This window comes from Diadema antillarum, unplaced genomic scaffold (assembly GCF_040938485.1).
Source record: "Diadema antillarum isolate AM-2024a unplaced genomic scaffold, OU_Dant_1.0 seq00002039_RagTag, whole genome shotgun sequence".
Classification (NCBI taxonomy): Eukaryota; Metazoa; Echinodermata; class Echinoidea; order Diadematoida; family Diadematidae; genus Diadema; species Diadema antillarum.
This window is the reverse complement of record NW_027272691.1, coordinates 1,447-22,310: the sequence shown is the minus strand read 5'-3', so window position 1 is coordinate 22,310 and position 20,864 is coordinate 1,447. Positions and strand designations below refer to the sequence as shown.

Below are 20,864 nucleotides of genomic sequence, written 5' to 3'. Positions count from 1 at the left end.
CAAGAAAAATTGGAAACAGTGCACAAACGACAGAAGAGATAGGACACAGCAGTTGGCATCATGGCATGCGTACAGCTTGTCCTTTTCATGACAATTCTTAGGCATGCAAATTTACTAATTGTCTTTACAAACAGATACTGTATTTGTGTAGAAACAATTTTACTTCTTTGTAGAGAGATCTAGAGCCAACTGCCTCTTTCAAATCAGCTGTAGGAAGACATATTTTAATTGAAAGTGCACCTCAGTTTCCCAAACAAATGCCACACTTCTTCCAAAAAATTTACTAATTATAACATACAAGGAAAATGCTATTATTGCTGTCAAAATTAATTGTTTACAGTGGTTGCCTTTCTATCTGTAGAGATGTCTTTAATGAATAGGAGGCTTACTACCCCACAGCCTAATACATTGCATTACTTTTACTGTTAGCTATGCTTGTACTTAAGCTTGATTAATGATGATGATTTTCCATTCGGTGCACTGAACATCACAGTTGCCACTGGGAAAATTGACATGCTTTTAAAAAAGTGTGCAACCAGACTTCACTCTAATATCTTCATTGCATGATTCTTTCCTATGTACTCTGCAGTTACCATTATCACTGTTATCATTATTAGCAAGCTTTCAAGAAACTTGTAAGATGGTGTGATTGACAAGTCTATATATTCATTTATTTATTTATTTATTTATTTATTTATTTATTTATTTATTTATTTATTTATTTATTTATTTATGTATTTATGTATTTATTTATTTATGTATTTATTTATTTATTTATGTATGTATTTATTTATATCCCATTTTCTTTGCTCACTTTTCCACTAATAATTTATATTCTTTCTGGTCAGTTTATTCTGTCTTTATTTATTTATTTATTTATGTATGTATTTATTTATTTATTTATTTTTCTTTGTAGGACTTGCTGGCTTGACGAAAGCCATCTTGGAGAAAGGTGCATCAGTGAATTTTTACATGTACCATGGTGGCACCAACTTTGGCTTTATGAATGGCGGCAACTATGATGGAGGTTATAAACCTACTATTACCAGCTATGGTGAGCTATGCATGGAAGATGTCATGAACTCTGCTCTAATATTAATCATTTGTACTCTGGAGATGATAGAAAGATAAATATTCAGTCTAGAAAATCAGAATTGATACAACCTATCCTTACAATACTGCAGCGCTCCCGTAGACTTACACATAATTTACCTGTACTACGCTGAATATTTTGTGATGTTTTTAGTTTTGCGAAATTAGCAAGATGTGCAAAGACGCGAAGGGTTAAATACAAATTTGTCGTCTTACTGGTATTCGTAAATCAAAACTGTTTTGATTTATAAGAGCGGAAGAAAGAATTACAGCTGTAATAAACTTTTGGACAACTTTTGTTTTTGATTTCCTATGAACTGTCACTATGTGTATATGTTTCAATGCTCTGTCTGCATTCACTGAATTCACATTTATACGTTTGATGAATTGTACGCCGTAAATGAGGTGTGCATTTCCTTTACGTCTGAATGTTGATATGCTCTACTCTTTATATCCCTCTAGATTATGATGCTCCATTATCTGAAGCAGGGGACACTACCGAGAAGTTCTTCAAACTCAAGGAGATTATCCAGAAATACACTGGCAAAGGACGAGGTATATGTGGCTCTGCACTTTTGCAGCTCAGCACCGTGCTGAACGCAAGTCTGAATGGGTCAAGGTTGATGTTTATCACATGCATGATAAAGCATGTCTTACTTATCAAGTCTTACTTACTGGGATGTGAGAGTTCAATCTGATTTCAGATTCTTTTCCTCGGCCCCAAACCCACTTTGCAGATTTTTAGCGATTCAAATACATTGAAATGTTCAGTTTTTTGCACTTGAGACCTTTTTGTTTTTCATAAGTTTTGGGATTTTTTTAGACTTTTTTTTTGTGTGCAAGTACTCTCAGACCTCAGTACTTGGCATATTCCTCCTGTACATTGTCTTGTACAAGAGCTTTTGAATTGTATTGAGGCAAGGATAGAGGAAGGATAGATTGATTAATGAATAATAAAGATGGATGGATGGATAGATGGATGAATGGATGGCTGAATGGAAAGACAACAAGATAAAAGAAATATGAATGAGTGGGAAAAGCTCTATTCAGCCGAGAGAGATATGTACCTATCAAATGCTCTGTGAGGACAGAAAAAAATTGTTATAATAATAATAATAATAATATGAACACTTGTAATGCGCCGGTATCCATCATGAAAAGATGCTCATGGCCCAAGAAAGAGAGGCAGAGAGAAAAAAAAAACAGTTATTAAGTTTTGTAGATTTCCTGTTAGCACTGATAATGATTTGATCATTTTGAAGATGACATTAGTATTAAGAGAAACTTAACAAGTTATTTATTAGTATTTTTTGTAAATTAATTTTTAGACTTGGACTATAGACTGTAAAATTTTGTTGTTACATCAAGAGTCATGAGTGCATTTGTACACAATATTGAGATCAGGTAAAAGTGAACCCATTGCTCTCTTTGCACAGAAAACTATGAATGCATTGCTTTCATTAAATGTTGATGTGCAGGAGCAGATTGAATAGTTTGCAGCAGCTGTGACAAGTTTTGTCTTTGTTGCCCTCACAATGAAAATGTTGATTTCAACAATCTGTGCTCCAGCTTTTAATATTTGCATATCATGAATAGCAATACGAAGTACCATTGATACTTATTGTTGCATTAACCAATTGTCAGCAGACAGAATGACCCCCGTGACCAGGTTTGGGGGGGGGGGGGGGGTTAAATACACAGCAATATCAGTGTTTTGTGTCCACAAGAATAGTCTATGTCTTCAACACATCAATCTAATACATGTTTTGGTATCACAGGTTTGAAGAACAATAATCAGGGCCCTGTTGCTTAAAAGTTGAGATCAAACAGAAGACAGAAAATCAAACATAGGTCTCTGAATACTCAACTCCGATTAACTGATACCTAATGTATGTTTGATTTTCTGACTTACGTTTGATTCCATCTTTTTATGCAACAGGGTGCCGTGGAGCATGATATTTGTAATTGGTAACTCAGGTATATCAAATGATATCTCTGTACTCAGTAGATGCAAGAATATGAGGTCACCTTTTAGTTCATTTCGAGATGCTGAGCACTGAGTTTAATGCACATTTTCTTCCAAAACTTTTCTTCAATAAATGTTGTTATAGTTCCCAGTCACTTGCCGGATCTTCCTGTGGCCATTGGTAAAGTGGCGTATCCAGAGGTCAAAGTTCAAGAGAGTCTTTCATTTCCATCAGTACTGGAAATTGTAGGGGTGAGTATTCATGTACATAATATATATTTGTGTATCAGTCATATTCATTTATTTCCTACACTTTTAAATCTCATTCATTTTCATACCTTGTCTGCCATGTGGTGTTAAATGAAGATCTCTTTTGTCAAAATATTTATCCAAAGTCATTGTTTGTTTGGCTCACAAAACATTTAACTGGTTGTCATATCCTAGTATCATCAGGAGAGTGTTTGGTATGAAATATTTAGATGTAGGGAGGCATGTAGATACATGCTTATACTGAAATCTCTCTCCATTGTCAGCTCACCTCATAAAGCTGTTTAGCATCAGGGTGTGTTGTTGCCTGTGAGACATTTTCCTTCTCAAGTCACCCTCTTTGTGTACACATGCTCCTCCCCACTCTCAACCATGCAGAAGCCCATCTACAATGATGACGTGCAGGCAATGGAGAAGCTACCAATCAATAACGGGGGTGGCCAGGGCTACGGTTTCCTGCTCTACAGGACTCGGGTCCCTTCCAAGCCAGCCAAGCTGAAGCTGACCATATCGCCAAGGGACAGGGCCCAGGTGAGAATGAGTATTCACAGTGAGTTCCAGGTTGCATATAATCTTGAGTAACTGCAGTGTCCATGTCAACTTTACAAACAAATGAATGCAGCATGTAATCTGTGCAATATGCATTTGCCCTTTTGAACACAAGTTCCGAGTACATGTGTGCTCCGGCAGGTGTCTATGGAAAATTGGTGTTATAGCAAAATAAGTGTCCTTAACAGATCAAGTGTGCTTTAATTAGCATATCACATAATGATTGCTTCTGATAAAAAGATGTATCTTTCAGACTTTGAATACTGTCTAGGACTAAAAAGTATCATAAGTAATGAAGGATTAACAAAACAAAAACCCTGAAAGCAGGTAATTTAAATTCTAAATATCTAATATGTGGTACTTTGCATTTCTGTTTGCTATAGCAGTGTGTCTTTTGTTAATTTTTGCCTTCTCTCTATGATGGCTTTTGTTTGTTACATGTATTCTGTACCATAAGTATTAGAGTCATGTCGTGATGAGCAACTGTGGTGGAATAAGTCGCATCGCAACAGGTACATTGTAAAGTAAAAGCAGGCGTAATGTTTTACAGTCCAACTTTTTTACAGTGGCAACATGCTCCATGTCACCACTTCAAACAGTCCTTTAGGAAAATTGTGAGTTGTATGAATGTGCATGCATCGGCCGCCTACGAAATGCAGACAGGGACTACCAAATTCTTATTCCATGGGCAGAGTTTTACCGCGAGATTGAAGCATTTTTCTCTCTCTTCTTTCTTTCTATAAAACAACAACAACAACAAGATTGAAGCAACCCCCGGCTGTAGGAGAGCCATGATTGTTGATATATGAAATGGTTTACAGCTCTGCATACCAGAGTTTCATTCTTACATAGAAACCTTTTGATGAAGAAGCATAAAGGGTTATTCGATGATTAAATCAGTGCTCACTAACAAAGTTTGAACTTTCCCAAATTTGTTTCTCTGCTTGCCCAAGGTTCTGTGGAATGGAGAAGAAATAGGCGTGTTAATGAGGAAGACTGACACAGAGGACAGAGAAGTGGAGTTTGGTGTAAGTCACTACATTTTTATAGTATTTTATACTCTGTTTTTTTCCCAAAAATACTGCAGGTTTCATGGAAAGTACTGTTTTTCTCAAATTGTATTATTACACGATGTCATGTCTATTGCAGGAAAGTTGAAAATACTGTTTTCCTTCTAAGGCCTTTTTAGCCCTCAGAATGCTACAATGCTATTTACAAGGTTAGCATTCCTGTGATAGAGTTTAGAAGTCATAATCTGCTTAGCGGGTTAATATGCATAGTAGGTTACTGCCACTGTATTCTATGGTAATATTACAGTGCTCAATCAATTTTTCATGTGTGATTGAAAAAAGAAAAAGAGATGGGAAAGAAAAGGAAAGAGAAATGGTACTATGCTTGTATGATATGAAATTTTGGTTATCTTTTAATATTGTAACGGTTAATTGGTCTTAGTTCTCCCTGAAAGCTGTCCAGCATTGTGCCTTGTGTTTCCTCCTTGTAACTTTCATGTAATGATACATTATGGAATGGAGCAAGCTACAGCAGGACTTTGTAAACAGAAACATTTCCCTAGTGTAGTCTTTGATTTACGTCTTGTCTTCTGGGGGCTGTGGGAGCAATGTCTGCCTATGTCTATCTTGTCAGACATTGAAATCATAAATTAAAAGTCTCATGTTGAGATATATCTCCTTCCACAGTCATTAATCACAAGGGACTAATTTAATATAAATAGTTGTTATTGGTTCCTTTTTTGTTTTGTACAGTCAACTCTGCCTAAATTGATATCGATGAGACGATGGAAAACAAATTGTCTTTGACAATACAGTGGAAACTCGATATTAAGAGATCTGATAAAACTAATTTATGAATAATGATATTGAATTTATTTCCTTTGTTTTATATTTCTATTGACTACTGGTATGACAAAATATCTGAAATTAGATAAAAAAGAAACTGTCTTGGTCCTAGGGATCTCGTAATACTGAGTTTCCACTGAATTCACTTCTGCAGGTACAGAGGAATAATGTGAAAGGCCATGAATGTGGGAAGGGACGTTTTATATTTTCATTGAGTTTTAGCCGATTATTTGACATAGACACGATCTGCATAAGCGGAGTTCAATGTATGACAGAATGTATTCCTGCATGTAACCTGTAGCATGTATAATTTTTTCTTTCTTCAACGCCTTCTCTTGCATCAACAGGAGGGAAAAGGATCCGACAATGTTCTCGATATTCTCGTTGAAAATCTTGGCAGAATAAACTACGATCAAACTCTGCAGCATGAGCGTAAAGGTATGTCAGCTAATACACACTTTTTTTAATCAGGTATAAATATTTGCCCTGTCTGTGTTTTTCATGTGCTTTTTTTTATGCCTCCGCCACGAAGTGGTGCCGGAGGCATTGTGTTTTCGGGTTGTCCGTCCGTCCGTCCGTCCTTCCGTCCGTCCGTCCGTCCTTCCGTCCGTCCGTCCGTCCTTCCGTCGTAGCGTCCTTCCGTCCGTCCGTCCTTCCGTCCGTCCGTAATAAATTTTGTGGACAGGGTAACTATCAAAACCTTTTCAGGTATCCTAATGAAACTTGGCATGTATGTGTATTAGGGGGTGAAGTTGTGCCTATTAACTTTTGGGTGCACATGGTCAAGGTCAAAGGTCAAAAGGTCAAGGTCAAATACGTAAAATTTCACTATTTCCTCCATATCTATGCAATGCCTGAAGATATTTTCTTGAAACTTAGTGTATACATGTATTACCCAATTAAGATTCTCTGGTGAAAGTTTTGGGTCATGAGGTCAAAGGTCAAAGGTCAAAAGGTCAAGTTAAAATATTAAAACTTCGCTTTTTTTCTCCGTACCTTGGAAATTGTTCAAGGTATCTTCATGGAACATAGTATATAAACATGTACTGACTGGCAGTTATTATCTAGAGAATCTAGGGTAAAGCCAGCAATTTTTTTTTTTTTTTTTTTACACTTGGTGTATGCATGTATAACCTAGATTATCTGGAAAGTTTCTTTTTCTCTTTTTTTTTTTTTTTGGGGGGGGGGGGGGGGGTTTGCCTCAAAGGTCAAAAGGTCAAAGATTTTATTTATTTATTTATTTATTTATTTCTAATCTTTTGTCAGGGTAGTCCATTCACCAATAAATAGTGGTCTTCCATGGAGCCCTGAATAATATTGATGAACATATGTACATTAAATAGCAAAACGTATATACAGAAGATGACATAATACAGTGTAGATACATACCAGCATACTGTACATTGCAAAGTAACATAAAAAGTACATGCCACAGCAAGAGTTCACCAGAATGCCGAAATAACAATTAAAAACGCTATTATACAGGAATGATAAAGCCCAGAATGAATTTCGTGTGTTACTTACAAATAGCAACTTTGCTTAAACAATCTCTTAAATGAATATATGGAAGAAGCTGATCTAATTGAATGATCTAGCCTGTTCCATTCAAGTACAGAGGATACGATTGGGCTGCACTTGTGACAATCAGAGCGAAATCTTGGCACACATAGATTTCCACTGTCTATTAGCCTTGTATGATGTTCATGTACATCACTAGGCTTAACTAAGTGCACCTGAAGGTACGAAGGTGCTAAGTTATGGACGCATTTATATATCATCATAACGCGGCTGAAATCAAAACGTTTGTCTAGTGTCATCCATTTAAGACTTTTGAATAAATCAGCCGACGGTGTGTCATATGTTTTGTCCAAAATTATTCTTGCTGCCCTCTTTTGAATTTTTTCTAGCTTAGTTGTATGGTATTGAAATCTGTTTGACCAAACAACAGAACAGTAATCAAATTGTGGTAACACTAGACTATTATAAAGTAATTTTAGGGATTGTTGGGGCAAAAAGGCCTTCGCTCTCTTTATCATGCAGACACTTTTTTGGGTACGTTTACATACATTTTCGATTTGTTTAGACCATTTCAGTTCTTCATCTATTAAAACACCTAAACATTTAGTGAACTGAACTCTTTTAATCCGACTACCATCTAATGAAATACTGAAATTTTCAATTTTCCCGAGATTAGCACGGGAGCCGATAATCATGACAGAAGTTTTGTCAGTGTTAAGGACGAGCCGATTTTTCTTAATCCACCCCATTACTTTATTTAGTGCAACAGTTATCTTTTCTTCTAAAACTGTTGCGTCATTAGCACTGACAGTGAGGGTCGTATCGTCAGCGTACATATCTATAACACCTTCTGAAGTACACTCGGGTAGACTGTTGACATATATTGAAAATAAAAGGGGACCAAGAATTGACCCTTGAGGTACACCCAATTTAATAGTTGAAGGGTGGGACTTGGCTCCTTTGAATTGCGTCACTTGCTGTCTGTCACTTAAATAGGATTTAAACCAATCTACAGTCGTCTTACTACACCCTATATACTTTAATTTATGTAAAAGTAGGTCATGATCTACAGTGTCGAATGCCTTCCGAAGATCTATGAAGGCAACTCCAGAAATTTGATTATTATCTATATTCAAAGACCACTGATTCACAAGTTTTGCAAGAGCAGTTGATGTGGAATGAAATGGTCTAAAACCAGATTGATTAGGGTGTAGTAAATCATTCGCATTCATGAATTCGCTCAGTTGTTGATGTACGGCCCTTTCGATAATTTTACTCACTGTTGGTAAGATTGAGATGGGGCGGTAGTTATTCAACGAAGAAATATCTCCTGCTTTAAATATCGGTACTACCCGAGCCTTTTTCCATTCACGTGGAACAACTCCCGTAGACAGGGATTTGTTGATAATATCGCAAAGAGATTCTGCAATAACATTCTTTGTCATCTTTAAAAGTTTGCAGCCGATGTGATCTTCTCCGGTTGCTTTATCTATGCCAAGAAGCTCGATCTGTCTCAATACAAAATCTCTCGTTATCATACTTAAATTAAATTGAGAATGAGATGGAACAAAGCCTTTGTCCTCATCAAATATCATTTGCGAAGTATTCCTCTGCAGGTCTTTTGTAATTTTAGTAGCATTAGATATGAAAAAATTGTTGAATGCTTCAGCAATACTTGCGTCGTCCGATACTTCTGCATCATCAACCTTTATGGTATTGGGAGAAATGGGTGATGATTTAGGAAAGATCAAGATCAAGATCAAAAGATCAAGGGAAAGTGCTAAACTAACTTTTTCCTTCATATCTCAGAAGTGGCTCAAGTTATCTTGAAACTTACATGTACTACATATTTATGCATGTTCTGCCTGACAGTGATTATCCTATGAATTTTAGGGTCAAAGGCCAAAAGGAAATGATAACAGTGTACTTTTCAATACAGAAATTACACTTTTTCTCCATACCTTGAAAATTACAGTATTCATACACTTATGAATGGGTCAAAGTCAAATTAAAGTCCTTGAATCCCCAAATACATGCTCTCCTATTCATCTAATTAAACCTAGGTAAAGGAAGGTGAACATTCAACACATTTGTGACAAACATGTAATTTTGATATTTTGCCAATATTGTGAAAATGTAATTAGTGTATGCATTGTCCACATGTACTATAGACCTATTAGGAGAATCATGCATTATGGCGGAGGCATAGCAGTCGCCTTAGCGACATTTCTAGTTCTTTTATTCCATGGGGGAGTTCCTTCCATGATCCAATGACAGTGTATTATTATATGTTGAGTAATAGATACCAACAAGAATGTTGGTATCTTTTTTTTTTTGCTGTGGTCCTATTTGGGTGGCAAGTATACCATTGCATACAATGTGTAATTTGACTTGTCTAGATGCAGTTAATTGTGTAAATAAGTTCTGACAGCTAAATGAAATGCCCAGTAAAGCACAAAATTTGCCATATTCTTTGTAGATTGTGAATAGCAAATTGTAGAGCATGCACTGATGGGCTCGCAAACTTTTTTTTTTTCATACACTACATGGGTACCAAAATGGGGTCAGTGACAGTCAAAATTGAGTGAGCTCAGCCTTGATGGCTACATACATCTTTACAAAATTTTGATAGCTGTACAAGTGCTTTACTACCCTGGAAGAAGGTAAATTGGACAACAATGTACTCAGTTTTGATACCAAAACTTAATAGATTTTGATAGAAGAAGCGTCCTAGTCTTTTTATCAGAGTTTTTTGGTTCTGTTTGTTTGTTTGTTTGTTTGTTTGTTTTTTCTGGTCAGCGTTATGCAAACAAACATGAATTTAGGCCAGAATGCAGAACTCTTATCTACATTTTGGGGACCTGGTATGCCATGTCCCCATAAGAATAAGAAATAGGTTATAAAAAAGGGATGAAAATTTCACATGGCATTTTGATATGCAATGTGACTGTTCTGCATTAGAGGCAGTTCCTCAAATGTAAAGCAAAGTAAACGTCTATGGATATGTTTCACTGTGATGGAATTTGTGTTTATTGCATTGACAGGACTGGTGGGCGATGTTCTGCTCGATGGGAAAAAGCAGGAGAAATGGGAGATGTACCCACTGGAATTCAAGACCCACTTCATGGAGGCGTAAGGAAGAGAATACTGATAAACAAATGAGTTTGAAAGTATCATAGCATTGTATACAATAAGAGGTTTGATCTGGCCCTGTGTACATATGTTGAAGAGGGATGTTATTTGTAAAAGCAAATGAACAGGGTTCAGCAGCTATGTATTTTCTTTTCTGCTTCTCGTCTTTGTATCACATTTTAATCCTTAAAACCAAGTCCCTGCTTTATCTATTTGTTCTTCTGTGACTGTTTGTTTCTATTGCGTAAAAATAAAAAGAAAGAAAGAAAAGTGTTATAAGAGAGAGGGTATGTACACAGTACATGTACAACTGTGTATATTACTAGTTTCACCAAAGATCCTACACACTATATAAGATGCTCAACTCTTCCGATTTTACACGGCTGCTGGTGAAACGGAAGTGGCTGCTGCCAGCTAGCTTTGAGCGGGTAAAGATGGAACAAGCATTAGCCTTTTGCAAAGGCAGCTCGCAATAATTTGGATGTGCACAGTCAGAGTGAGTGTAGCGACTTGCGAGGTGAGCCGTGTGCGAGTCTACCGCTCGCTGTGACCAGGGAGGTGAGACGAAAATGCGGTGTGCACAGTCTTTTGAAAATCGAAATAATGATAAACCTGATGATGGCTTGGTGTAGCTAGTGATGCAGTTTAATGCACTGCACCAATTCCTAGATTTACTCGTGATTCTTTACAGAAAATTCCTTCTTTCTCGTCTTAGCTTGTCTTGGTCCTACACAAACGTATCAAGAAAGTTCAGCTCACCTGGAAACTTTTCCCGCTCAACGCTAGTTGACGCACTCCTTAAAAATCCCACAATTCCAAGCGGCAGCATTTCACTTTTTGACTGAGAGTTGACCATCTTACGTAGTGTGTAGGATCTTTGGTTTCACCCAGAAATGGTATCTTTAGTTTACACCAGCTAGAATTGTCCCATTTAGCTGGTTTGATGAAGCCTCAGTAGTGGGACTCTGGCAAGAAAACTACAGAGCAGCAAGCATAATGACTATGGTCCCCTCCTGGTCAATACTTCCCACTTCTAATCTTATTCACAACTTTTTGTTTGGTTTGTTTTGTTTTATTTCCCTTTGTGTGGTTCGTAGTGTTTCTTCATCGCCAAAATGGGCCCCTTACAGTGGTCATGAAAAGCAGCCTGCCCTCTACAGGGCAACTCTGGAAATTCAAGACAGCCAGCCAAAGGACACATTCATCAACATGAAGGTACACCAGAGCTCTCTTCATCCCATGGAGTTCAATGCATTAGGGGAATTTCATATTTGGTGCAGTGGGTTTTGAAGAGTTTCAGAGACTCCAACTCTCCCGTTTTCGATGGGAGATCTCCCGCCAAAAACCCATTTTTGCAAAATCTCCCATTCTCCCGCTTGAGATTTAATTTCTCCCGCCCTGGCTCTGTGTCTCCCGTTGGAAAGGATTTCTTACTTATTGCTATTGTATGTTTAAAAAATAAGCCTTAGATAGCACAAGAGAGCATGTAGAACCCTAGGAACTTGGCGCTTCGTGCACATCAAGTTGGAGTCTCCATTTGCTAGAGGTTTCAGGCGGGAGAATCTCCAGATCAGAAGGTGCTTGGGGTTGGAGTCTCTGGAGTTTTGCAAGCTGTTCTGTCACATATGATTTTGTGCAGGAGAGAGAGAGAGAGAGAGAGAGAGAGAGAGAGAGAGAGAGAGAGGAATACAATGTACTAGTAGATAGATAGGTAAATAGATGGATTGATAGAAAGTTGGATAAATAAAAAGATGGATAGATAGAAAGATGTATGGAGATAGAGAAGAACCTTTGGTAGTATGCAAGTGACGCACAGGTCTGAGTGTGTCAGTTGGAATTGTGTGCACGAGGTAACTATGGAATGCTTAACCCCCGAGGGGAAGCCGAGTGGGTTTAGGCTAAATTTCATAGTTACCACATGTACACTATTCTGACTGACGTGCAAAAAGACATGTGCATCATCTGTGTTATAGAATGGGGACAATTTTCTTGCTTAAAATCTATTTTTCGGTCATATTACCCAATGGCAAATTTACTGGATGCATTTCCTTTTGGCTTGCCATAGACGAAAGCCCAAAAGTCATGCATCCTGCACTTCAAAACCATGCATTCAGCCATAACTGAATGCATGGCAAAAGTACTGGATGCATGATTTTTCAGCCTATAGGCATCTCGTACTGAGTACACGAATGCTTGCTTTTTGCGCGAACCTTTGTTACGAGTGCGCGATGACATGTTTACCACTGTGAGGCAGCATGTGGCCAGTAGAAAATCTCCACACAGTTCTCAACCAATGAGAGCGCAGGATTCTTGCTACCCATTATGTATTTTTTATTATACAGATCCACATCCATCAGTGAGGGCTGTAGTAAGAACTACCCTCACAAGGTACCTTTGGAACAGTCTAACATGCCTGAGGCGGTAGCCACAGGCATCTGGACTGTTTCAGGAGTACTGAGTTTTATAGGTAAATGTACTAATGCCTGAACAAAATGAGTTGCATTATCTGTTTTATGACACGATGAAGTGGCAGCCAATTTCCAGAGTAAATAAGATAATGAAATCTCGCCCGCTCGCCATCGTGATGTGATTTACTTTAATTGTAATGACCAATCAGAAGCAAAACGAGATATGAAACTTGTTACTTGAAGATAATTTATCTGAGACGCTGGGGGTCATCAGATATCAGTCATTATGTGATAGGCAAAGTACATGTATGGTCACATACATGCTTTCAACCATTCATTTGATTAGGATTTGCTTCATCATTTTATAATGTGCCATGATATGCCCTCTTTTCTTAATGACTTCACCTTGGATGTGATTACTTATTTTCACTCTCTTGTGGATGGCAGGGATGGGAAAAAGGAGTGATCTTCGTCAATGGATTTAACCTCGGGAGGTACTGGAATATTGGACCTCAGCGTAACTATTACCTGCCTGGTCCCCTCCTTCAGCAGGGCAAGAATGAGGTAAGATGCAGGATTGTGAAGGGTCTCTTGGAATGTCCACATTACAATGCACCGAGTAAACACGCTTGATAGTTACTACAGGCAGTTCCCGTTACAACAAAGTACTCTTGACCAGCAGTTTTCTTTCATTATATCAGGGGCCTGTTGCATAAAAGTTACTATTATGGTAACTTTGCCATCCAATGGTAACTACCATGGAATTCTTGATTTTGATTGACTGTTGAGTATTGTTGCCATGGTAGTTACCATTGGATGACAAAGTTACCATTGAATGTAACTTTTATGCAACGGGCCCCAGAATTTTGTCATAGCCGAATAATATATTTCACTTTTTCCTCCATATCTTGAAAGGTGACTCAAGAGGCGCGGTCAGACTGACAAAAGATCGAGAAGTTTGACTCTTAATGTGCAAGGCCCAAAACCCCTAACGTGCCAGAGGTTTTTATCTAACGTCAGAACGTTTCGAAACTGGACTGACAATGACATTTAAAGCCGCCATATTTCTGAAACTATTGACTGTTTTGAATCGAGTTCTACACAACATGTATCAAGAAATGTTTGTTCTTTCGTGTCATGTAGTCAGTTTGCCATAATATCTATCTGAACCTGAAATATTGCAGAAATAATTGATACATAAAAAAATTATTGTAAATTTTTATGCATTATGGAAAAAAAAAGAGTCAGTCATGTTTTTTCTTCAATAGAACGCTCCCTTGACTCTGTGAGAAAGTTTTAGAGCAACATCTCCTCTTTAAAATGATAACAAAATTGCCTTCTAGAATTGTATGTTTTTAAAGATTCTAGCAGTTTATTTTGTCTTAGCAATTTCTCTTTCTGATTCAGTAATACATTCCCAAATCTGAGTCCTTTAGTCCCGGATCCTGTATTTGAAACTAAAGTAATTGTCCCGGGCCCTTCAAGAGTGTCTTTTGTCCACTTGAAAAGGAAGAACCTACTAATCCTCCTTTTGTCTAACCGAACCGCGGGCGGGGATACTCTATTGAAATCGGCAGGCCTTTGTCCGCGTGCAATTACTTATAGGCTAGCGTGGGGACAATTAGTGAAGTTCACCAAAACAAAAGGATGAAAGACTTGACCGACGAACCTTAGCTGACCTAAGCTGAACCTAAACTTACCCTCTTTGAGGGACAAAATCAAAGCAGCTTCCCGCGGGACAGCGTCCAAGCAGAACAATGCGAGTGGAACCGCATAGATAATACACGCAGATTCAATAGCATACACACGCGTGGTTTAGCAATGAGACTTTTGATCCATACACATCTCGCAGAGGGTGCGCTCACTGCGGATTTTCCCGACGCGAAAAAAATACATCTAGCTGAAAAATCATGTATTTACTCAAAATTTTCCAATGTAAGCATGCTCATATTTTTAGTGGAAACGATGGCTATGCTAATTAGCTACCAGTACATATCATTGGCAGTTTCTTGGTGTAACGCATTACGGTACCAAAAGAAGTTAAATGATCAGTGCTTTTCTCGCTCTTCTTAGTCGCCGATCGGCGACCACGGCACGTCAGGACTAATGTCGCCGTTCGGTGACCATGGCACGTTAAGGGTTAAGATCGCGATCTTTCAGATCTCAAACTTTTGCCAGTGTGACCGCAAACTTCCTACGAAACTTCTCGATCTGTTTGCGGGCGGTGTCTCTGAAGCGCGAGGCCATTGTCATGTACAGATGTGCATTGTTACGTCACAATCACTAGCCATCGGACGGCGCACTCTTTCTTGTGCGAGTACCAAAGGCCCAAACTTCGCGATCTTAAACTTCTCAATCTTTTGCCAGTCTGACCGCGCCTAAGGTATCGTGAAACTTAGTCCATATTAATATATGTTCTTCCTGACAGTGATTCTCTTGGGAATTTTAAGGTAATACGGTCAAAGGTCAGGGTCAAAGGCCAGGCTAAAATGTAAAAATTTTTCTCTTTAATACTGAAATTACTCTTTTTCTTCATACCTTGAAAATTACTCAATGCACAAACTTATAAATGGGTTAAAAGTCAAGTAAAAATCCTCAAATCCCCAAATACATGTACCTGCACTCTTAGACAATATAGCAAAACCTAGTTCACGGAAAGTGAACATTCATCGCCTGTCATTTTGATTTTTTGCCAATTATGTGAAACTGTTATGTGAAATACATTGTCAAGACATTGTACTATAGACCCATTTATAGGAGAACCATGCATTATGGCGGAGGCTTACCAGTCGCCATAGCGACATTTCTAGTTTTATTTTGTTGTACAGAATGTGCCATGCTTTTATTGTGAGTCTGTGATTTGATTGTGAAAATTTTAAAGATTTTGCTGTGAAATTTTAGTTGCTAGTATATGATGTCCTGTGGAATATAAAATGAAATGGAAGTATCTGCAAAACTTGCAATACAAAACTTGTATGTGGGTTTTTTTTTTTGTTAATTATGCAGTTATGATTAATGTTTTAAAGACTTCCCCAGATTGTCTGTACAGCTCTACAGAAATAGGATCAAAATTAAAAAGAACATAGTGTAGGACCTTTTGCAAAAGGTCTTCACAAAGATGTGATTTTAATCAGTATTTTGCTAAATAGACTATATTTTCCTTTGATGGTCAAGTGTTTCCAGTATTTACTAACTACTCTCCCCCTCCTAGATTATCATCTTTGAGCTCCACCAGGCTGCAGACACCATTCGCTTCGATGACAGAGCAGATCTTGGTGAAACGGTTCACATCAACAACGATGATGACATCGAAGCAGCGCTGTGACCCCGCACAGAGGCGGCCTCTGCTCTAGCAGAGAGGGACTGAAATGTAGCCTAATAACATGCCTTCCTTATGTGTTCTTTGTGAGTGAATGACAATCATTCAATGTAAGCATTAGTCTGGTTTCCAGGCTTTGGGCTGCCTTTCCTCACATCTGCTCCCTTCACCTCTTTGCCTTCTTTGGCTTTTTGTCTTCAAAAGCCAGGACTGTCCTCTCATAGAACATCCCGTTATTTTATGAACATTTTTTCCAATATAATTATTTTTATTTACTCTAAAATCAGAATCATTCGTGGTGTGAAACATTTGCAGATCTTGCCACTGGCATACCATGCATTGTGTAGACCAAAACTTTTTGGGGTGCATTTTACTTTTGCAAATCTGTGCCTGACAAAATTTATGAAAAGTTTCGTGCTACGCTAAAATATCTGGGTTTACAGTATTGCTTTGTAATTAGGCATTGAACTGCCGTGAGTCAAATCTCTGCTCAATGTACCTCTCGCAGTCTAAAGGGTGTGAATAGCTTAGTCTCCTAGAGGGTTCAAGGTTTGAGCCCAAGACATTCAGCAAGACACCTCTATGATAATCTTCACGTTCCATTGGTAGGAATAGATACCTGGTAGGAATTTGAATGTTACAACATGGGCGAGATTTCAAATGCTGGGGAACCTCATTAAAGGGGATGGCTAGTAACCGATCAGTGGGAATCAGTGGGAATGTTGAGGGATGATTGTTTCAATCCTTGTGGGATTCATTTAAGAGTACATTATATATCTATTGTTGTGTGAAAATTATTTGCTTCAGAACTGTCTCATATTCAAGTAATGTGCAGATTAATGTTTCCAGGTTAGCATGCCTGGTCAGTGACGGGGCATTAATCTGCACATTACTTGAATATGAGACCGTTCTGAAGCAAATCATTTTCACTCAACAATAGATATATAATGTACTCTTAAATGAATCCCACAAGGATTGGAACAATCATCCCTCAGCATTCCCTCTGATTCCCACTGATCAGTTACTAGCCATCCCCTTTAAGAAGACGTACCTGAACAAGATGATATTTTCATTAGCTATGTCAGGTTTCTCACTACATTGAGATTCCAGAAACAGACAAATGAGTTTGGACCTGCAAAATCACCTTGTTATATTTAAGAAGGTCTAGTTAAGTCTGATGTCTCTAACGAGGAGCCACATGAGATTATGTTATTAAAGTGCCTTGAGTAGTTTATAAAGTTTGAAAACTGATGTACAGCGAAAGAAATGCAAATATCTGCAATCATTATTCTCAGGAGTATACACATAAACCTTATGAAGTGGGAAACAAAATCATTTGTAGCAGGTTTTCATAGCTTTTTGATTTTGAGTGTAAGTGTACGGCGTAAGGCATCATTTCTTCTCATCAAGTTTAATGTGTGAAGTTCATGATGTGAAAGTTACTCTGATCTTGAATCAATCTTTAGTCTGTGACATAATGGATCGTTTTCTCTCGAGGTATTACACTGCCATATTTTAGTAGAGCTGCAAAGTCAGCAGTGAAATCAACCCTGAAGATTCTTTGTATCCAGGTTGTGTCAGACCGTGTCGAATAATTTGTAAGCTCAAATTTGATTAGCAATTTCAGCTGATGAGTAATACATGCATTTCATACGTATGATATCCTGTACACTTCTACGGAAGAAAACTGCTGCATAATAGATTATGTAGCAATGGTATAAAAAAGAAAATAATGCATAGCAAATTGCTTTATAGGCCTACCAGGAAAGCTATTCCCTTGACTGAATTAGTTTAGTGACACATGGAGTAGACTGGCAGCGTGATGTGAGAGGAAAGCAGCTCTCAGCCTTGAAAGCAGGCTAAACATAAGATTGATTATTTTAACTTATGCATTCAGTACTCACAGAGTTGGGGTCATTAAATCTTTGTTGCTGAGAGTTATGTCTTTCGTATGTTCATTAGTGGCTAAAACTTGTGAAGCACTCCCAGAAATGCTATTAAACTTTAGCTGCTTTTATAATGCAAAAGCCATCTTAGTTTTGCTTTTGTTTCATTGTTTAGAAACTTTGTATCAAGTGCGGTAAAAATGTTAATTATTATTATTATTGTGTTAATTTTATATTGTTATTCCTCACAAATCAAATTTGCCAATTATCATTCCTTCAACTCGAGTGACAAGCTCTCTGTTTGTAAATTGCGTGTAATACAATATGAAGTAAACCAGGGGCCCGTTTCATAAAGCTTGTCATCAGTGACAACTGCCACATTTCTTTGACAAATTTGCTCTCAGCCAATGAGATGCAAGGATTTCAGTAGCTTGTCACATCTATGACAACTTGTCACTGATGACAAGTTTTATGAGCGGGCCCCAGCTCTTAGAGAAGTTGGATGTTGTTGAAGGAACAACTGTACAGTAAACTTCCCTTTGTGCACATTGTGTAGACACATTAAAAGGAGGCTCGCAGGTTGTTTGCAAGCTCACACGTCAGTAGTACATGTAGCTCTTGTTTTTGGTACTTCAAGAGATATGCTGGGAGTAAACTTCACCAAGTACTTTCCTCGTGGCACTTATTTTGTATTCCTTTCTTTGACCATGTCGTGATTTGAGCTAAACCGAGAAATCATGTTGATGAAGGAGGTGTAGGTTTCTTGCATCTAAATGGGAGACTCTCCCACGCAGACCTCTTAATAGCAACCTTGAGACTCTCCCCATGCACAATTTGACAAATTATGAGGGTGATGTCCCGTGCAGCTAGCGTTCAGGTTCTGCTTTAAGGCCCTGGAAGCTACTTGTAGCACACTGGTGCTGTCTTAGCCTTATTTCTGTAACATGTATGAAAAAGTTTGGCAAGAGAAAGCTAGTTTTGCATAAGGAAACACAGCTAAAGCAGGCCAAAATGAAACTCAAGTGAGGGAGCAAGGTATTTTGCAAAAATTGCCTCAAAGTGGGGGAGTTGGAGTCCTTGCATTCTGTTTTGGGACTTTTTACTATGATTTAGCTGCAGGGTTCAAACTCACCAACCAAATTTAGTGATACCAAATTGGCTAAACAATGTTTTACTTACACAAGGTTGACCTTTTGACAGTGTTGAAACAAGATTAACTAATGCCAAGTGATTAGTGATGTTTGCGGATGTCTTTTTGCTGGATTTGTCCTGCGCATGGCAATCAGAGTAATGCTTTGCTTTCCCATGCGGAAAAGTGCCTTCATTGTGTGTACATAAATTGGACATTCAACAAACAGTGCTGGGAACCATCTTTTGCTTTAATATCTGGAGCTGGAGAAAAGTGGTTGGAACCCATCAAAATACATCGCTGCCTCACTATTCTATTCCTGTGATTCTCATATCAAAGGAGGCAACAACTGACTTGTGCTATTAAAGTGAGGTGTCCAAATGAGGTGCAGACTAGAAAAAAAACCAAAAAAACTTCTTTTATAGATGCTGTGTACACATTGGCCATATCATCCAGTATCTTTTCAGTTCATGAAATGTTTTCTTACTGATCTGATATACAACCTGTACCGAGTTTATATAATACATGTAGGTTTATTGATACTGTAGTCATCCAAGGGTTTCAAGTCTTCAGATTTTCGCATGCATTCGGACGGTCCAGTAAAAATGTTAAATGATACAATGTAGGTGAGAATTTGCATTTTGAAAAGTGATGTGTCATCCCAACTTTGGCCGTGTGTGGCAACTTTAAGGTGCTGTGGTTAGGAAAGTGTATTATCTTAACCCTAACTTACCTGGGGGGGGGGGGGGGGGGGGGGGCCATAATGGCCCCCCCCCCTCGACAAATTCTGCGACCATTCCAGCGCGCAAAATTTTTTGACCGCGCCGCTCATTGACTTTTTACTTTCAAGTCTCGCGCAACTTTTGAGACCAAATTTGTTGCGCCCGGGCGTACCGTTCCGAAGCCACGCCCCTTTAAAAAATTTTCGTCAACCCCAAAATTGCTCAAAAACGTGATTTTGTGTACAAAGTCAATACAAATTGTGTTTTTTCAATTAATTCATATAAAGATTCGTATTTTTAATTTTAATGGCTGAAATCAATTTATTTTAGTATAATTATGCTTCAAAAAATGTGTATGACAAATTCCGTTGAAAAAAACAACAAAAACAAAAGTTTGGAAAAACAAAGAAATACATAAATAATTGATAAAACAATAAAAAACATAAGAAATTAATTTTGATACTGAATTTTTTTTTACACACAAATGTTTGGAATGTCACTAGGAATATTTACACCAAAAATCAGCATTCCATAAGCTTTTATAAGCCAATTACAGACGAAAATGAGGTTTTTTGCATATATTTGCATAATTAATTGATTTAAAATAGAAAGTGCAAATTTTTTGAAAATTTAACTGAGCAGTCTTGTAGATTACATCCGGCTTTATGTTCATGCACAATTTTGCGGCGATCGCGCGATCAACGGCCGAGATCTGAAGGGGGGGGGGGGGGCCATAATGCCCCCCCCCCCAGGAATTCAAGCTCGCTAAATAGCCCAGGTAAGTTAGGGTTAAGGTACAGTTGTCTTGAAGTTCATACAAGTAAAAGGTGCTAAAGATTTGCGAACAGATTAATATATGAAGCTTTTTGACATGACGGCATGTCCACAGGTAATGCTTTTCACATTGAAAGCGACGAAAACCAATATTTTGACAGTTACAATCTGTTGAACTGCCATGAATACTGAAAAGAAACCGGAAAAAAACAAAGGTCAGATACAGTTGTATACAGTACTTAGAAA

General features: G+C 38.0%; 1 protein-coding gene across 1 annotated transcript in view; it reads left to right on the top strand.

The window, feature by feature from the left end:
- LOC139713725 (beta-galactosidase-1-like protein 2) overlaps nucleotides 1–16,833 on the top strand; it is a 52,579-nt gene extending 35,746 nt beyond the window's left edge. Inside the window, exons 9-18 of the mRNA XM_071625430.1 lie at nucleotides 917–1,054; nucleotides 1,555–1,647; nucleotides 3,204–3,310; nucleotides 3,704–3,856; nucleotides 4,828–4,902; nucleotides 6,078–6,168; nucleotides 10,293–10,380; nucleotides 11,478–11,595; nucleotides 13,236–13,352; nucleotides 16,000–16,833. Of these exons, the coding sequence (XP_071481531.1) occupies nucleotides 917–1,054; nucleotides 1,555–1,647; nucleotides 3,204–3,310; nucleotides 3,704–3,856; nucleotides 4,828–4,902; nucleotides 6,078–6,168; nucleotides 10,293–10,380; nucleotides 11,478–11,595; nucleotides 13,236–13,352; nucleotides 16,000–16,113 (1,094 nt within the window). The 3' untranslated portion in view covers nucleotides 16,114–16,833. The remainder of the gene's footprint in view (nucleotides 1–916; nucleotides 1,055–1,554; nucleotides 1,648–3,203; nucleotides 3,311–3,703; nucleotides 3,857–4,827; nucleotides 4,903–6,077; nucleotides 6,169–10,292; nucleotides 10,381–11,477; nucleotides 11,596–13,235; nucleotides 13,353–15,999) is intronic.
- The last annotated feature ends 4,031 nt before the right edge of the window (nucleotides 16,834–20,864 follow it).